Genomic DNA, 15,755 nt, shown 5'->3' with positions numbered 1-15,755 from the left:
ATGGAGATTTATTCACTCCACCCCAATGAACTTTTATCCACAATTTTTAAAAACATGCATAAGATCTCTTAGAAAAAGCACATAAACTGTTAAAATTTTCATTTATTCTTAATCAAGAAATCTAATCTCATTCAATCACTTTACCATGAAGAGATACCCACTAGTCAACAAAGATCTTTCTTTGAGGGTCCAGCTTTCATATATTTTGAGCTGCTCACTTGCTGTATCTATCCTGTGTTTCAACTTTGAGTGTAGATTATCTATATCTTCTTTTAATCAAAACTCATAACAGCTCTTACGTTCACTGATTTAAGAAGCACTGACAAATTGAAAACCAATAAGACAAAATTTTGGAGCTAACATTGTTCTCATCTTTGTTTCTCTAAAATAAGATGCATCTCGGCTTTGTCCTACGGATTATCAAGCTTACATACCAAAAATGATTCAAAATAAAGTTATTCCAGATAAATTGTTTCAGTACCATTTTTTTTTCAAAATAAAGTTACTTCAGATAAATTGTTTCCGTACCTTTTTTTTTCAAAATTAATAACTTAATGATTTTATCACCCATTTTCATCCATTACTATATATATACAAATATCCCCTACTCATACTTGTAGAGAGACAATACCAAATAAACCTGTACGATAGATGTAATGCAGATACAAACCAATAAAGGAATAGATTGAACATAAAGACTATACACAATATTTCACTTTGGAAAACCATCTCAAGTTTAAAAAGCAGCACAAAAAAATGTTCGCAATTGCAAAAATTCAACTGTTTTCCACTATCATAATGAATATCTCCTATTTCACCCTTAAACATGTGCAAATATAAATACACATCAAAAGCAGTTTTATAAGTAACAATTTCCCATCCCAACTTTTAAACATGTAATGTATACAACATTCATCAAACGGTAGCAGATGAAAAATTTTGGATCAACGGATTTATAGATAATGATATCCAGATAGAGATGAGAAACTCTCTTTTTCATTTTTAGGCTGATTCCACCTAAGAACATATTTTTAATGTTCATGCAAATGTTATACATTGCTTGCAGTAGGATCATGCAGCACAATGGCATTGCAGCTTTACGACAAGCATTGTATGATGCTTATCATTTCTCTCCAAAAGTTGTTCAAAAACATATTTTCAACATAATTTATCCATGTTCGAATTGGTTGTTAAATTGTGATTAACTTATCGAACAAATGCCTTGTACTAGGAAGTAGTTCTTTCTTCAATCTTTATACACTTGTACATCTGTCTGCATACATTGCTTGCAGTAAGATCATGGAGCACAATGGCATTGCAGCTTTAACGATAAGCACTGCACGATGCTAATCATTTCTCTCTAAAAGTTGTTCAAAAACATATTTTCAGAATAACTTATACAAGTTCGGATTGGATGTTAAATTGTGATTAACTTATCCAACAAATGCCTTATAATAAGTGGTTCTTTCTTTCAATCTTTATACACTTGTACATAAAGTTTGGTTTGCTCCAAATTTTGTTCATGAGTGACCTTTATTACACGTGTTTAACAACTTAAGAGCCTCAATACCTTAAATTACCATTAACCTCACCTCCTCTAAAATTATAAACAGTATATAATAACACATCTAAACTGGCATGAAGTTCATGTGTATGCTTGTCACATTTTTGAAGGTGACAATAAGCATTTTTCATCCAACAAAACGGCTATTAGTATTTCTTTTAAAGAGCTTTTACATTCAAATTATCGCAGTGTCATATCCCCCATTTATAGCAGAAATAATTAATATAAATTTTGCCATATAATATGTTAAATCATGCTAAAATTATATTATACTATATTACATTAATATAAAAAAAGATATCATATTATCAATTTACATTGAATGATGTTATTATATTAATAAGGTACATTAATTTACATTTATATATTTAATAATGTTATTATATTAATAATATACATTGTATTAAAATGGTGTAACAATATATATATTGATAATATACATTATATACATTAACAATATGGATGATGCCATTTTATTAAAATATCCCAAAGTCCCGATAGCCATTCCTCTGAAACGATGGCTTGATTAAATGGAGGGTCCCGTCAGGTGTAACAATATATATATTAATAATATACATTATATACATTAACAATATGGAATGATACCATTTTATTAAAATATCCCAAAGTCCCGATAGCCATTCCTCGGAAACGATGGCTTGATTAAATGGAGGGTCCCGTCAGGTGTGAGGGTAGCGACCCTTCAAAAAGGGTACGATAAATACCTTCCCCCCGTGCCAATTTGGGGGGATATGCAAGCAAGGAATGGCAAAGTCTGCCAGCAGGGATAAAGACGGGTAAGTTCAGTGTCAGGTACGTATAAGCATGAATTTCCTGAGTTAGCATTAGAGTATATATCAGCCAGTATGATATACATATTTAAATTCATATCTGTGCATCAATGAATATAACTTAAGATGTTCTTAATCAAGTCAATGACAGTTAATAAATAATATCATACTAAGTTGAGAAGTAAAACTTTATTTATTTATTCAAACAGCATTAAAATAACAGTACTGCCGGACATAACATATAAATATATACATCTGCACATAATCTCAGGAATACATAATACAATCAGATTCAGGTTATGGTAATACTGTAAATTCTTATAAGGAATAACAAACTGATTATAATGAAATAATGACAATAAGTGGTTAATGCTGATACAAAGTAACACTAACAGGAAACTTTGATGATAATCCAATACACAGCACTGTTGAAATGTAATATAAAATGATAATTATGTCAGATGTAATTGATTATCATAATGTGATGGATTGAATAAATATAATAAATGGTTCATTGTAAAGAGGGACTCTCTTTTAAGTACGCCACTCCATAGTGGATGCCTAACATCTGCCGCTTGGAGCCAAGAGGGATGAAGCATCTGCTCTTGGGCTTAAGAGAGAAGGTGGTTGTGATGAGGGGAAACGGCAAATAGAACACCTTGCTGGGTGCGCCACTCCATGATGGATGCCTAACACCTGCCATATGGAGCCAAGGGGATATGGTATCTGCCCTTGGGCCTAGGAGGAATGGTTTCTTGGACACCCTATCCAACTAGCCTACCCTAATGGGCTAAGGAAATTGATTGTTAACTGACTTTCAATCTGACTTTATATAATAAACTGATTATACCCAACAAATTGTAATTCTAAATAGTAACTAATATAGCAGAATTGATATCACTTAATATAATTTATTGGTATATGTTTCAGTTTTACAAGTATTATTTCATGTGTTCTCTGATCTTTGTTGCAGGAAACCAGTATACAAAGGTACACCCATAAAACTTAATTACCTATCTTTTAGATTTGGGCAAATTTAGGTTAATCTAAAGTATAACTAATTAGGGAACATTACACACAGTAGCACTAACAAAATTCATTGGCAATCTAAATAAGTTCAAAACCCTTAAAAATTAACCACCCTCTTTAATTGAGAAGAGAACTGAATAAGTTGACATTTGAAGATTTTTCTCATAAGAAAGAAAACACAGGTTGGCAACAGCACGTCATTAAAACTGAAATTTGTTGCAAACAATGAAACAGCCATGATCACCACAGGAGCTGTTACTCTAAAAGGAATAATTGAAGCGTTAATCTCAAAAACCATTACCAGCATTATTAATAACCTCATGTCTGATAAGTAAGAGAAATGTTCATTAAAAAGTTAAAAACACAAAAGTGTACTCAGAGACAGAAATCAGCACCATACAGGAAAGCAAATGCAATTGCAATAAAACAAGCATAAGCACAAGCAGTCTCACACTCCAGTAGAAAATGCTTTTATAGCACAATCAATCTCATCCGGCAAGCTTAACCAACTTTTACAAAAAGTCCTAGATGGTTGCAACACCATTATATAGATTCCAAATGAAACCACAATAATATGGAAGTAAATGGAAATAAACAGAGTTCTAATCACATCACTTTCTACCCATCAACCAAGATCGGTTGCATTTTTCCAGCAGCCACTAAATGTACATTAGCATTCCGGCAATGTCTGTATCTGAAGATTAGGATCCATAATTACAATCATTCACTGAAGCCCAGAAAGCTCACCGAAGGTAGGTAACACCAGGTAACTTTTGAAAGTATATGTAATACAGAATACACCTGGAAAGAAGAAACAGCAATATTCTTCCAATAAAAGAACATTGCAAGAGAGGGAAAATATATGGTTTGTCAAACTCACATTGGTTTATCCTGATTTGAACAAGAGAACTGCCATCTGATCCAGATAAAAGTATATGAAATGCTTTGTCTCATGAGTAACATATGAGCCTGAAACATCATCATCTTACACCAAGTTAGAAGCTTAAATGCTGTCTGTGAACAAGAAGAACCTGAAGAAACCAAAAGCTAGGCTACAAAGGGCAAGATCTTTGAAAAGATTCCACAACATCTGCTAAAATTCAATAACCTAAGAGAATCAATTGGATCAGGTGAACAAGAAGAACCTGAAGAAACCAAAAGCTAGGCTACAAAGGGCAAGATCTTTCAAAAGATTCCACAACATCTGCTAAAATTCAATAACCTAAGAGAATCAATTGGACTAAACTGAAACAATTATAACGATGTTAACTTTGTTGTACCAAGAAGAAAATTCAACCACAGTGTTTGTGAGGAAGAAGAAACTACATTAAATAAAGGCTCAGCTACAGAGAGCCAAGATTTTTTTTAAATCACAGCATTTCATGTAAACCTAATTTAGAAAGAAACAGTTGCAAGACCTTAGCTTTGTTGTGCCAGAGGAAAAATTGCATATGATAAGACAGATACAATAAGATGATTAGACTAAATACAGGAGTCAACTGTAAATGTATAGTGAATTAAATGATATATTAGGAAACAGAAATGTCCAAGGGAATACAAAACTTGTGACAGACAACAAATTGCATATCCCATCGGTCAATGAGAAAATATTAAACGAATAACAAAGCACATATTAAAGAACATAGAAGTTAGAACATTAAAAGAGATCCCACTAAAACTGAAGGATGAAAGATATAAATTGGGTATTAATTAAGTCTGAATGACCTAAGGAAAATTAACACCAAGCTTTCCTTTTGATAGGAATCACTTGCAAACTGCAATATCAATTAAGACACGTGTAAAGGTGTTCTACCCATTTAGACATTTTAGGTTAAACAACAAAGTGCTATCACCAATTCTGATATTTGTTTACTATCCAATGCCCATCAATGCATTAATTTCAGGCCCTTGAAGAGCATTAAATTGGAAAATTCAAAATATCATATACAGAATAATCAATCAGGAGCATAAAACATGGAACGGGAATCATCAAAACCCAGAAATGGCCACTAGTATGTGCAGAAATCTGTGCAAATAGATGCTCCATTGGTCCCCTCTTGTGCATCATGGGAAAATGAAGAACACAAAAAGGAGAGACCTACACATATGCCCAAAATCCTCGAAATGATATTTGTCTTTGAAAATAGCATATGGAGATTGGGATGGAACATAAACAATATATATATAAAAAGTGTATATAAAGGGCATACTAGACTTGTTTGTGGACCATAAAACGTGTATTATGACAGTTACAGAAACCCAACCCAACTGCAGGCATTGTCTCTTCCCATTACTTATATTGAACAGGATAGTCTTGACATTAGACCCACTGTTTGTGAGACTGTAAAACGTGCACTGTGGAATTAGAGAGACCTGAATGACAGCACACTTCAATCAATGAACAAGCATACAAAAAAGGAGATGTAACCTGAACTGCAAGAAAAATCCATATTTGAAGGAAAAAAGGAAGGCACCAAAATCCCAAAAGAAATAAAAACATCTAAAGAGCTGTCAGAATAAAATGGTAAGTGAAATAAGTAAAGAGAATAAAAGCACTGGCTCGATATGTATTAGGAACCAATTTTTATTCTGGAATAAAAGCAAAAAGAAATCTTGTAAAAGCACAAGACAACAGACCAGAGATTAGGCATAGGAACACACCACAGAATCTGCAGTGGTAAAGTCTTGCATGCTATATGAGAAAATAGAGAGGAAGAATTTTGAAGATACCCAAAGCATCAAGAAACAGAACAGTTCCATGGTGATGACATAAATGCAATGGATTATTAACTTCTTCAAAGACCAATCACATAGACTTGACAATTAAATGAAGTAACAAAAAATTGCGATGTATTGTCTTTTGTAAGGGACAAACAATACATTAGAAAAAAAAAGTGAATGAGTTAAAACAAAAAGTTTCAACCATCATTTGTGACATAGTGGTGTGTGGCCCTATGACTGAAGTATGTAGTGCATGTTTAAGCAATGCTATAAGGAAGACAAAATCGCATGTTTGAATGTTAATGATTGAAGTAATATTATAATCACATCAGTGTAGGTAGCTTTCTATACCATGCACCAACTCTGCAGCAACAATTGATCCAAATTTAAACTCGAACATGTTATTGACATTTCAATTAGAAAGCAAGAGACTTATTCACTATTGTCAAATCAAGAGCAAGATATCCAGCAACTGCATCACTTTTCCTATTGATCCCTGTTCATATCACTGAAGGGGGAGCTTCATTCTGATAAGTATTGCAGATATAGATTTCAAACCCATATAAAATATAAAATAGCATACAAAGAGAACAAAAATTTACAAAAACAAGATCTAGCATCTCCTCCTAAACATTAAAAAAAACAGCAATTGTCTCATACTGAAGCTCCTGCCAGTCCATGAAATCATGACAGAAATGAGAAAAGGCTTGAAATCATGAAATACCCTGAAGATTTTCAGAAGCACATATTAAGTGATGTGAAATGGATTCAATGCAGAAGATAGTGACATGTGTGTTGCATCAAGGCATGTTGCATAAATCTAGGGACAATGCATCCATGGAATGGTAAACTGAGTTATCCAATAAAAGAAGCTTCATTTAACATTGATGTCAAATCAACCTACAATAACATAAATCCTAGTTGTGAGAGTGTGGTAACAGAACAAGTCCCATCATTGTGGTAAAACTGATGGAGCAACCCCCAGGATCCAGTCATCAGGATTGTTCCCTGACTTTACAAACCATGATGAGAGGATTGTTCCCCCTACTTTGAAAACCATGATGGAACTGCCCTATCCCCTATCCCTCTAAATGGCATGGAATCCAGCAGGAAACAATAGGGCATGTGGATGAGTGACAATGCAGAATGTCAAATATAAATTCTAGCAAACTGAACAAAAACAATTACAGCTTGTGTATGATGATGAATTCAGCCACAGAATATATGCCATGGCCATCCAATTGCATAGATGTTTCTATTCTTGAGAAGCAAAACTCGCGAATGTTTCTAAAGCATTCAACCACCTTCCACTCCAACCTCTCACACAAGCCTTCTATTAATGTTAGGATACCTATGAGGCTATGAGGAGTGGGCAGGAATTGAAACTGAGAAGGGGGTTAATTTTTTCGTTTAAGGATTCACAAAGCATTTTCAGCCTCAAGTCCTGGATCCCTGTCCAATTCACTCCTACTACAGAAACATGGTTCAGTTCCCAGTAGGTGCAGGCATGGAATATGTTTTGCAGTTCAGGTTCATCTGGGTACATCCATGGATATACCCCGGACGAATCTAAGCTGCAAAAACACAAATCTAAAACAAACCCAGTGCAAATCAGAGAAGAGTTTTAATTTTTATGTCAGTCCACTGTGTGATGGTCATGCTGGAAAACCAGGTGACCATGGCACAGTGGTGCTGCAATATGTCGCTGTGCAATGAGGTGGCAACCACTTGACCAACGCCACATCCCCATTATTCTGTTGAGCATTCGGGATTGTGCCACTGCTTTTGCTTGGCCTCCCTCTCAAACTTGCCACATGGGACAAGCTATATCCTTATGCTCAATGTGCAGAAGGCCATCTAAACAATAGTTGTTGGCATAGATTCAGTTTGGCCTCTTAAGACCTTTAAGCACACTTATGTTCTTTGGCTTGCAGGAGTTTTGTTCATATAGTTGGTCATCCACACACAGGATTTCCTGCAAAATATCAATTAACCTACTCAAAACAACCCCCATTTTCAAAAACCAACAGAAAACATCATAAAAAACACCCCAGGCACCTTACAATTCAAGGTCACATTTAAAGACCATGAGAAGCATATTGTTATAGGCTTTTGAAAAACAACTATAATTTATTTGATTGTAATAAGTTAAGGGAGCTTTTAAAAGGTTTTTACTATAGCTATTTAATTTGTTATGGTCTTTTTAAACATGTCATTTGAAATGTACCTTAATTTATTTTTAATTTCACTTTCATGGAAGAGCAATATGACAACGATTGCTGATTTTATTATTTTTAATTTTTATATTGAACAATGAATAATATCTATCATGACATTCGACTTTCACAAATAAACATTGAGGTAGTATTTTTATAGTTGTTTTCTATATTGAAATTATATGCATGTTATGCAGTTATCTAAACTATATTCCTGCTTTTAGGCTAAAATATGAGTATATTTGTGATATTTATATGTTTTTGTACCACTGTTCCCAAAACATACCCATATTCCAAATTCCAAACCAGTAACTTAGTGATTCCAGCCATTAGTATTTCATAGGTTATTCACATATCTGTAATAGATATGAGATGTTATAGTTTTGCAGCAGTTTTCCATTCTTATGTCAGTCAGTTCAGTTGTTTTGATAAAATGTATACTGATTGTCTCTAGCATTTTTTAGAGACTTGTATATGTTCAGATGTCTGTATTATATGTTTGAACAGTCTTCAGGATTTTCTGAGGTTTTCAAATGCTGTAATGTTTTTCTGTTTATAATTTAAAGTTCTACATAGTCAAATACCCATGCAAAATTATAAGAATTGTACTTGAAACCCAGGCCAGAAGCTCAATATCCTATTCAGTTACAGAAAACCATCACATAATATAAAAGCCTCAGAAAAGCGTTGGAGACTGTTCAAAAGGGCATAGGAAACACCACAAAAATAAAAACTTTAAAAGTATACAAGACATGCATTATATCTAAGCAATCAAACATAAGAAGAAACCCAAGGGCTGATAATATAAAGGAACATTTCTTCATAACATAAACACCTCAGGTCCATCACATATCTGTAAATAACTTGTAAAATCCTGTAGACTGAAAATGCTTTATGAAGTATTAAAAATTTAAAAGAAAACTTTCCCTTTTTCTTTATTTAAAATCCTACCTGCTCCATGTAGTTACCCTAGCATCAAGTGAAGGCATAGTGGAAATACCAGGTGACGGAATCCTTAAAAACATTTGTTAGTCCTGCTTTCTGAAGAACAAAAAACAACTATGCCTATGACACAGATACATTCATCATACACATGATGCATGTCACCTTTGTTCAGTTTACACCAGTGTTTCTCCAAGTTCCAGGTATTGGGGGATGGATGTCAGGGAGGACAAAAAAATCATATTTGGAGACAATGGACATGCAGCGAATAAATAATATATATAATTTATTTTTGAATTTTTTAGATCCAAGTAATTCAAAATTACCTAAATATAATAATAAGTTAGATAAAACGAAAGGAAGCTGAAATTCCAAAGAGCAAGTACAACACAACTCGTTAATTTCATAATCCATTGAGAGACTGAAAATCATAGACATAATATGGCATATGATTTATATTGAGAGATGCACAAAAAAGAAATGTCGCATCATGCATAGTACTGAGGTACATTGAGAAACAAGCTCAGAATTCAGGGTCATTATATCAGAAAACTGCTCCTATTCCTCTCTTTTCCTCTTCTTCTCCTTCTCTTTTCCTCTTGTCCTCCTCTTCTTGTTTTCTTCTCCTTCTCTTTTCCTCACGTTCTTCTCTTCTCCTCTTCTCCTCTTCTCTTTTGATGAATGTATTGACAGATATTAGCATGGGTTTTAAAAGTTATTTTGGGTTCAGGGGATTTGTGGGCAGAAGAGATTAAAAAACCAGTGCATTGTGGGAAACACACCTGCTGTTTACATGGGAGACCACATTCACATGTAAAGATCATGTGTTTTAACCCACAATGCACTGATTGTTTACAGACAGCATTGGCATGCTTCCATTCTAAGGCTTTATTCACTTTAGAATTTTGTATGCATTTGATGTGGAGGGTAGCCACGACACATCAAGATATTCATAGGATGCCCAAGGAGCAGCAGGAAGTCTCCAAAAAGACCAGAAAAAGGAAGAAATCTGGCTTTTTAGGATAAACCTCATGGATGTTCCGTCCAAGTCCCTAAGGTCCCTGGGACTTTACACAAATCCAGGGGACACATCCCCATGGAGCACTGATTTGTTTGAATTTATGTAATGTCCCCTACTAGGTCTAGCTTTGTTTTCCCCGTAATTAATCCATCTCAATATACTTATGACTTAAACTAAATTGATTAGGAGACAAACTATCTTAACTATCGCATTTTCCAACTTCTTAGATACCGATAGCCATAACAGAGAAACATAGTCTTCTTTCTAATATTGAATTAATAATTCAATTTGGTTTATAATCTTATATTTACTTGTTCATTCAAAGAAAAATCACAGTAGAACATACAGAAATTACTTTTTTCAGATTATACATATGCAGCGGAAACAAGATTTATTCAATTGCAACTTATATGGTTTATTACATTTTTTTTTCCCTTTAATAACCATAGTTGGTAGCACAGGGAATGATCCGGTTAGCCCATCCATCCCACTCTAGATCCAAAGGCAGTCATTATGCCCCTTTGGCTTACTATTAGTGGTGTGGGTCTTATCCCCACAATTCATTCCTTGTCTCACCCTAAAATTATTAAACCAAGGAAGTTTCAGATTGTAGAGGGGCTTATTAATTGCCAGTCCCAGGCCCGGTAGCAGTCATATGCCCTACTGGCCTACTGATCTTACATGGATCAGTAGGTGGACAACTGAGACAGGCTTATCCTCCTCTCCCAACCACTCTGCCTTCCTGGGATTTTTAGCAAATTAGTGAATAGATTCATTGTTATTGACATAAGATTCTACAGTAAGTTTTTGTTTCTGATTTGTAAAATAATCTGTCAGTATTACAACAGAACGTTTTATCCAAATTTTATATAATTTTATGGTTATTATACCTGGTGAACAGAAAATGTACTCATTAAGGAATTCACTTATGCCATTAGTGGTTTAACTTTATTAGTAATCTAGTTATGTATATCATAATATATCAGACGTACTGTGAAAGACTGCCAATTCCTTAGCATAACATTATTCATACTTTATTACTATTGTAACTGCTTATACGTATCAGATTGTGACTGTTTGTAATCATAAATACACATATGACATTAAGTTTAATTAATTGATATGCACAGCTCTATCGAATCATATAAATAGTTACAGTTTAATGTATTATGCAAGTTGAATGGTGGATATTTACGGGTTGATTCCAGAACACATGAATCTGGAATTGATGCAAATTACCGTTGTATGTTATAACCATGAATCTAAATACTGTGCACGTTACAAGTCAGCCTGAAACGTTAAAACTAATCATCATATTTTCTGAGTATGCGTCATACAGTAAGTTACTGAAAACTATATAGTAGATTTGTTACAGTTATAATTAGCTGTGTGAAATGGTTTAACATTCGTGACATACTGAAGTGATTTCTATCATACTTTAGATACACGTATTACTCTTTGCAATATCTTAGCAACAATTATTACCATTCCTTTAGGAGATGAAGACATACCCAAAACGTCTTCTTTTTGAATTTCTTTGGTTGTTTTATACCCCTATCGTGTTAGTCAGGGTGTAGATGTGGACTGAGGCAGCAACAGTGGTGTCAGAGTCCTTCCTTTCTCCAGTAATCCCTTATCCTTAATACTTTGTTTTCTTCTCCACCAACGTAATGCCCTTTGGCAAGAGACACACCCTTTCACCATTAGCACCTTTTGAAAGAGTGCAACTCTTCATTATTTTTGCCCTTTGGAAGGGACATAATCTTTTATAATCAGATCTGCACTTCTTATTTAAATCAGATCTGCCCTTCTCATTTTTCAAATTCTCCCCCCATTAAATGAGTTTCTCTTCTCCCTTTTATATCTCATGTTTGAGGAAGTCACAACTTATCATTTCATGCCTTTTGACTTTTCATTAGCTTTAATCAAATTTTAATTATATTTAATTATATTCTTTTATATTTTAATATTAATTTTAATATTTATTCTTTTGTACTTTAATTTTATTATTATTTATTATTAAATTATATTTCAAAGTGGGACATTACAATTTATATATGATAACCAGCCATGGTAGTCTTTTCCATGCAGCTTTGTGCCATTTGGGTTCCAAACTCCATGCAAATCCAAGAGAGATGGGATGTGGTACTATCATAGTTGTCAAAGGGATTAATCAATCTAGTTGTTGGAAGCTAATGTCCCTACTAATTTGTCCACTGAGGAGCCAATCTTGGCATTCTGCAATGGTGATGCCTTGTAGGGATCACAAAGATATCATAGGTTCATTTTTATTTTACATTACTTCTCGCTAGGAATTAATAGTGCCTTCTTATTCCCATCGAATTCCAGATCTTTAAGTGTTTTACACAAGTTTATTCGGACTTTTATGTGGACAGAAGGTAGTTCAGTTGTAATGATGCAGAACTTTACTGTAATTAGCTCTTAATTTTTAATATATACAAATATTTGCCTGAGTTCACAAAATGTTATCATCGTTTTTTTTTTTGTTAAAACTGTTCAAATTTAATATAATTTAAATGTTAGCTTCCACAAGGGAGACATGAAAAAGGTACAAGGGTGAAAAAAATATCCAGAGTGCATAACCATACGTGACTGTGTATAGATATAAATACATGAAATAAATCAAATAATAACCAACAAAATCAAGAAGTAAGAATGGCCAGTTTTCATGGTTGAAAACCCAAAACTATGCTAATCCACCACTATAGTTTCATGTTGATGTTTGATCAAGCTGTTGTGATGGAATTTGTGTAACTGATCTTTTTTAAACCATTTACTCTCATGGTCCCTTGTACATGCACCATCCATCCGAAAGTGAGTGGTGAATAGTCTCTAACTAACAAGCAATATGGGATAATTTCAATAACTAAGCTCAAAAATACCACAGTTAAGGTTAAATAAAGGCATAAAACTTTTACCCTAATTACAGGAAGGTCCTGGAAAAACATATATAATCCCTGAATCGAACCTAGCAATTAGTGCAAACCAAAAGTTTTCAGAAAAACCTTTGAAAACCTAATTAGTATGTCAGGGGAAACAATATGCAAAACCTAGCTGTGAATGTTTTTGTCCCTACAGAATAGAACCACATGTTACAGAAAATCCTTTTTTTAACTTTCTAATTAATCTATTCCTTAAACAGTAACGTGCACTATGGTGCAGTAATGACGATGGAACTTTTAAGGAAAACACATCGTAAACAAGGTCCATGATGGCAGCGCCCATTGATGAGTTGAAATGACCCAAATTCACAAAGCTCCTGACAAATATAAGAAACAAAAGCAGAAATCAGAAAAGTGAAACATTACCAAAATTTCGCCCCACGATGCAGTGCCACGTAGGCGCATGCCTCTTGTCAAACTCTTTTTTGATATACGCTGCAACGTCCTTCTCTACAGCGTGGATGTCCAGGGCCTGTGTCGATAAATAACCATACTTATTAAAGAGCAATGAGCAATGAGCAATGAGCAATGAGTAATGAACAATGAACAATGTTGAGTAATAGAGGGACCTGAGAAGCGCATTGAATGGCTTCCTCCTGCATTTCCTCGCTCATATCAGCACTCTTCACAATTGCTTTCCGATTCGGCTTCTTGGACTCTACTTCATTTTCCACTATGCTCTTCTCCTCTGCGCCGTTTTTCAGCATGCTCTTCTCCTCTGCACCGCTTTTCAACATGCTCTTCACCTCCGTCATTCTGTAAATGCTCTCTCTCGCTCTTCTTTGAGCAGGTGCCCACTAAGTGTTGGAAAACGAGGGTTTCAGGTTTCAGGGCGGTTTTCAAAAGTTTTTGTTTAGTATATAAGCTGTACGAGTGGATGGGCTAGATCACAAGATATGCCAGCAATGCATGGAAAGTAACGTTTGAAATTAATTATTCCGCCAATTGTTAAAATTATGATTATGATAATTACAATCGCACTAACATGGTTGGCTCCACGTCATCTTTGGAACGGCTATCAAGTCTAGCACCGCCTATTTTGTTATAGGCAAATGTGAGATCGTCAATGCATCTGTAATCTTGCAATTGCATCTTGGTGTGGAATGAGTATGTCTTCGAGGTGTGGAAGGTCATTTAAAGAAAATGTTGGTCTATTGTTTGTATATATTTGTGGATTATATGAGGTTAATTGATAAATGTTTTAGCTAATAATTTTGTTTGTATAACAAATTTCTCAATAGAGAAGTGAGATTTAAATCAAATATCCACTTAAAGGGATCTAAATAGGATTGAAACAAAACCATTGAATCAAGGAATATAACTAGGCTCTATTGTCAATATGCTCATGTTGTATTTGTAAGAGGGAGAGAGGCTGCAATAGGGATAGAAAGAGGGAGAGATAGATGGGGAAAGAGTGAGTGTGAGAGAAGGAGATAGAGAGATAGAGAGGAAGATAGAGATTGATATGGAGATGGAGATGGAGATAGAGATGGAGAAAGAGATAGAGATGGAGAAGGACAAGGAGAGGGATATAGAGAGGAGGGGGAGAGGGAGAGGGATTGATAGAGGTGGAAAATATAAATATATAGAGATTAATTGATAGGTTTTTCACTACGTTAAATTAACAAATTTATTTGTAATGATACATGTTGATGTGTTTTTTATGACACCTTGAACACGGAATAAAATACTAAGTATTATATCTTCTATTGAACAAAGAAACCTCATATGCTAAACAATGTGATCAAATAAGGCAACTCCAAGGTTTACAATGTGAACAATCGACATTAATGAGGGATAGACTCAATGAAATGATGTGATATTGTTGGTATTACAAAGGGACTTACACTTTGTTGGAACGTGGAAACTAACTTAACTTCTCAAACAAAGAAAGATCAAAAGGGGTAAAGGGATAGGAAATCTAATCTAAGACCTAACAATGCAAGAAATGATTAATGACTTAGTGAAACCAAACCAAGTTTTGCTTTGTCATGAAGAAATAACTACACAAAGATGGTACAATCTCTTAAGGGTACACAAATGAACTTCATATCACTTATTCACATCAAAACCATGAACAATGAGCATAGAGCAATTGATGTTAAGCTTTCAATTGAGTTTAGACTAACCATGCACTGCAATTTGAATCAAGAAATTCTAAATGGTATGAACATATAGGCTTCACCATCAATCAACAATAAGATCTTCCATTCAACTAATCAATTCCATGTAATCAAATCTAAAACTTGAGATGTAGAAACCATGCAAAATGTTGAAACAACACACAAAAATCCACCATATCTTCAATGAAACTCATATGTTTATTCCAATATAGCTTTGGCAACAATTCTTAGTCTCCTCTTCCTACTCTACTTTGAATCTAATCTATTATCTGTTAACCCTTACAAATGAGAAGGCAAAGCCTTATATAGAAGTCTTGATTACAAATGAAGGGCTAGGATTGATTTGAAATCAACAACCAAGATAATTCTAAGAAACCCTAATTGG

The 15,755-nt window shown here is 34.2% G+C and overlaps 1 protein-coding gene across 5 annotated transcripts; it reads right to left on the bottom strand.

The window, feature by feature from the left end:
- Positions 1-932: 932 nt before the first annotated feature.
- On the bottom strand, positions 933-14,127 carry LOC131049918 (uncharacterized). 5 transcript variants are annotated; one of them, XM_057984011.2, is made up of 4 exons: positions 13,817-14,127; positions 13,614-13,719; positions 4,265-4,353; positions 933-1,273 (listed from the first exon to the last, which is right to left on the bottom strand). In XM_057984011.2, exons 1-3 carry the CDS (start codon positions 14,000-14,002, stop codon positions 4,271-4,273), a joined length of 375 nt encoding a protein of 124 aa, XP_057839994.1. In that variant the 5' UTR covers positions 14,003-14,127; the 3' UTR covers positions 933-1,273; positions 4,265-4,270. The 5 variants fall into 5 exon arrangements, with proteins under 5 accessions (XP_057839994.1, XP_057839995.1, XP_057839993.1 ...); XM_057984012.2 differs by having other exon boundaries at positions 933-1,269; XM_057984010.2 differs by lacking the exon at positions 933-1,273 and adding an exon at positions 2,321-2,339.
- Positions 14,128-15,755: the final 1,628 nt, after the last annotated feature.

Source organism: Cryptomeria japonica, chromosome 2 (assembly GCF_030272615.1).
Source record: "Cryptomeria japonica chromosome 2, Sugi_1.0, whole genome shotgun sequence".
Classification (NCBI taxonomy): domain Eukaryota; kingdom Viridiplantae; phylum Streptophyta; class Pinopsida; order Cupressales; family Cupressaceae; genus Cryptomeria; species Cryptomeria japonica.
Note: the sequence above shows the minus strand (reverse complement) of the source record. Positions and strands in the feature narration are given on the sequence as shown.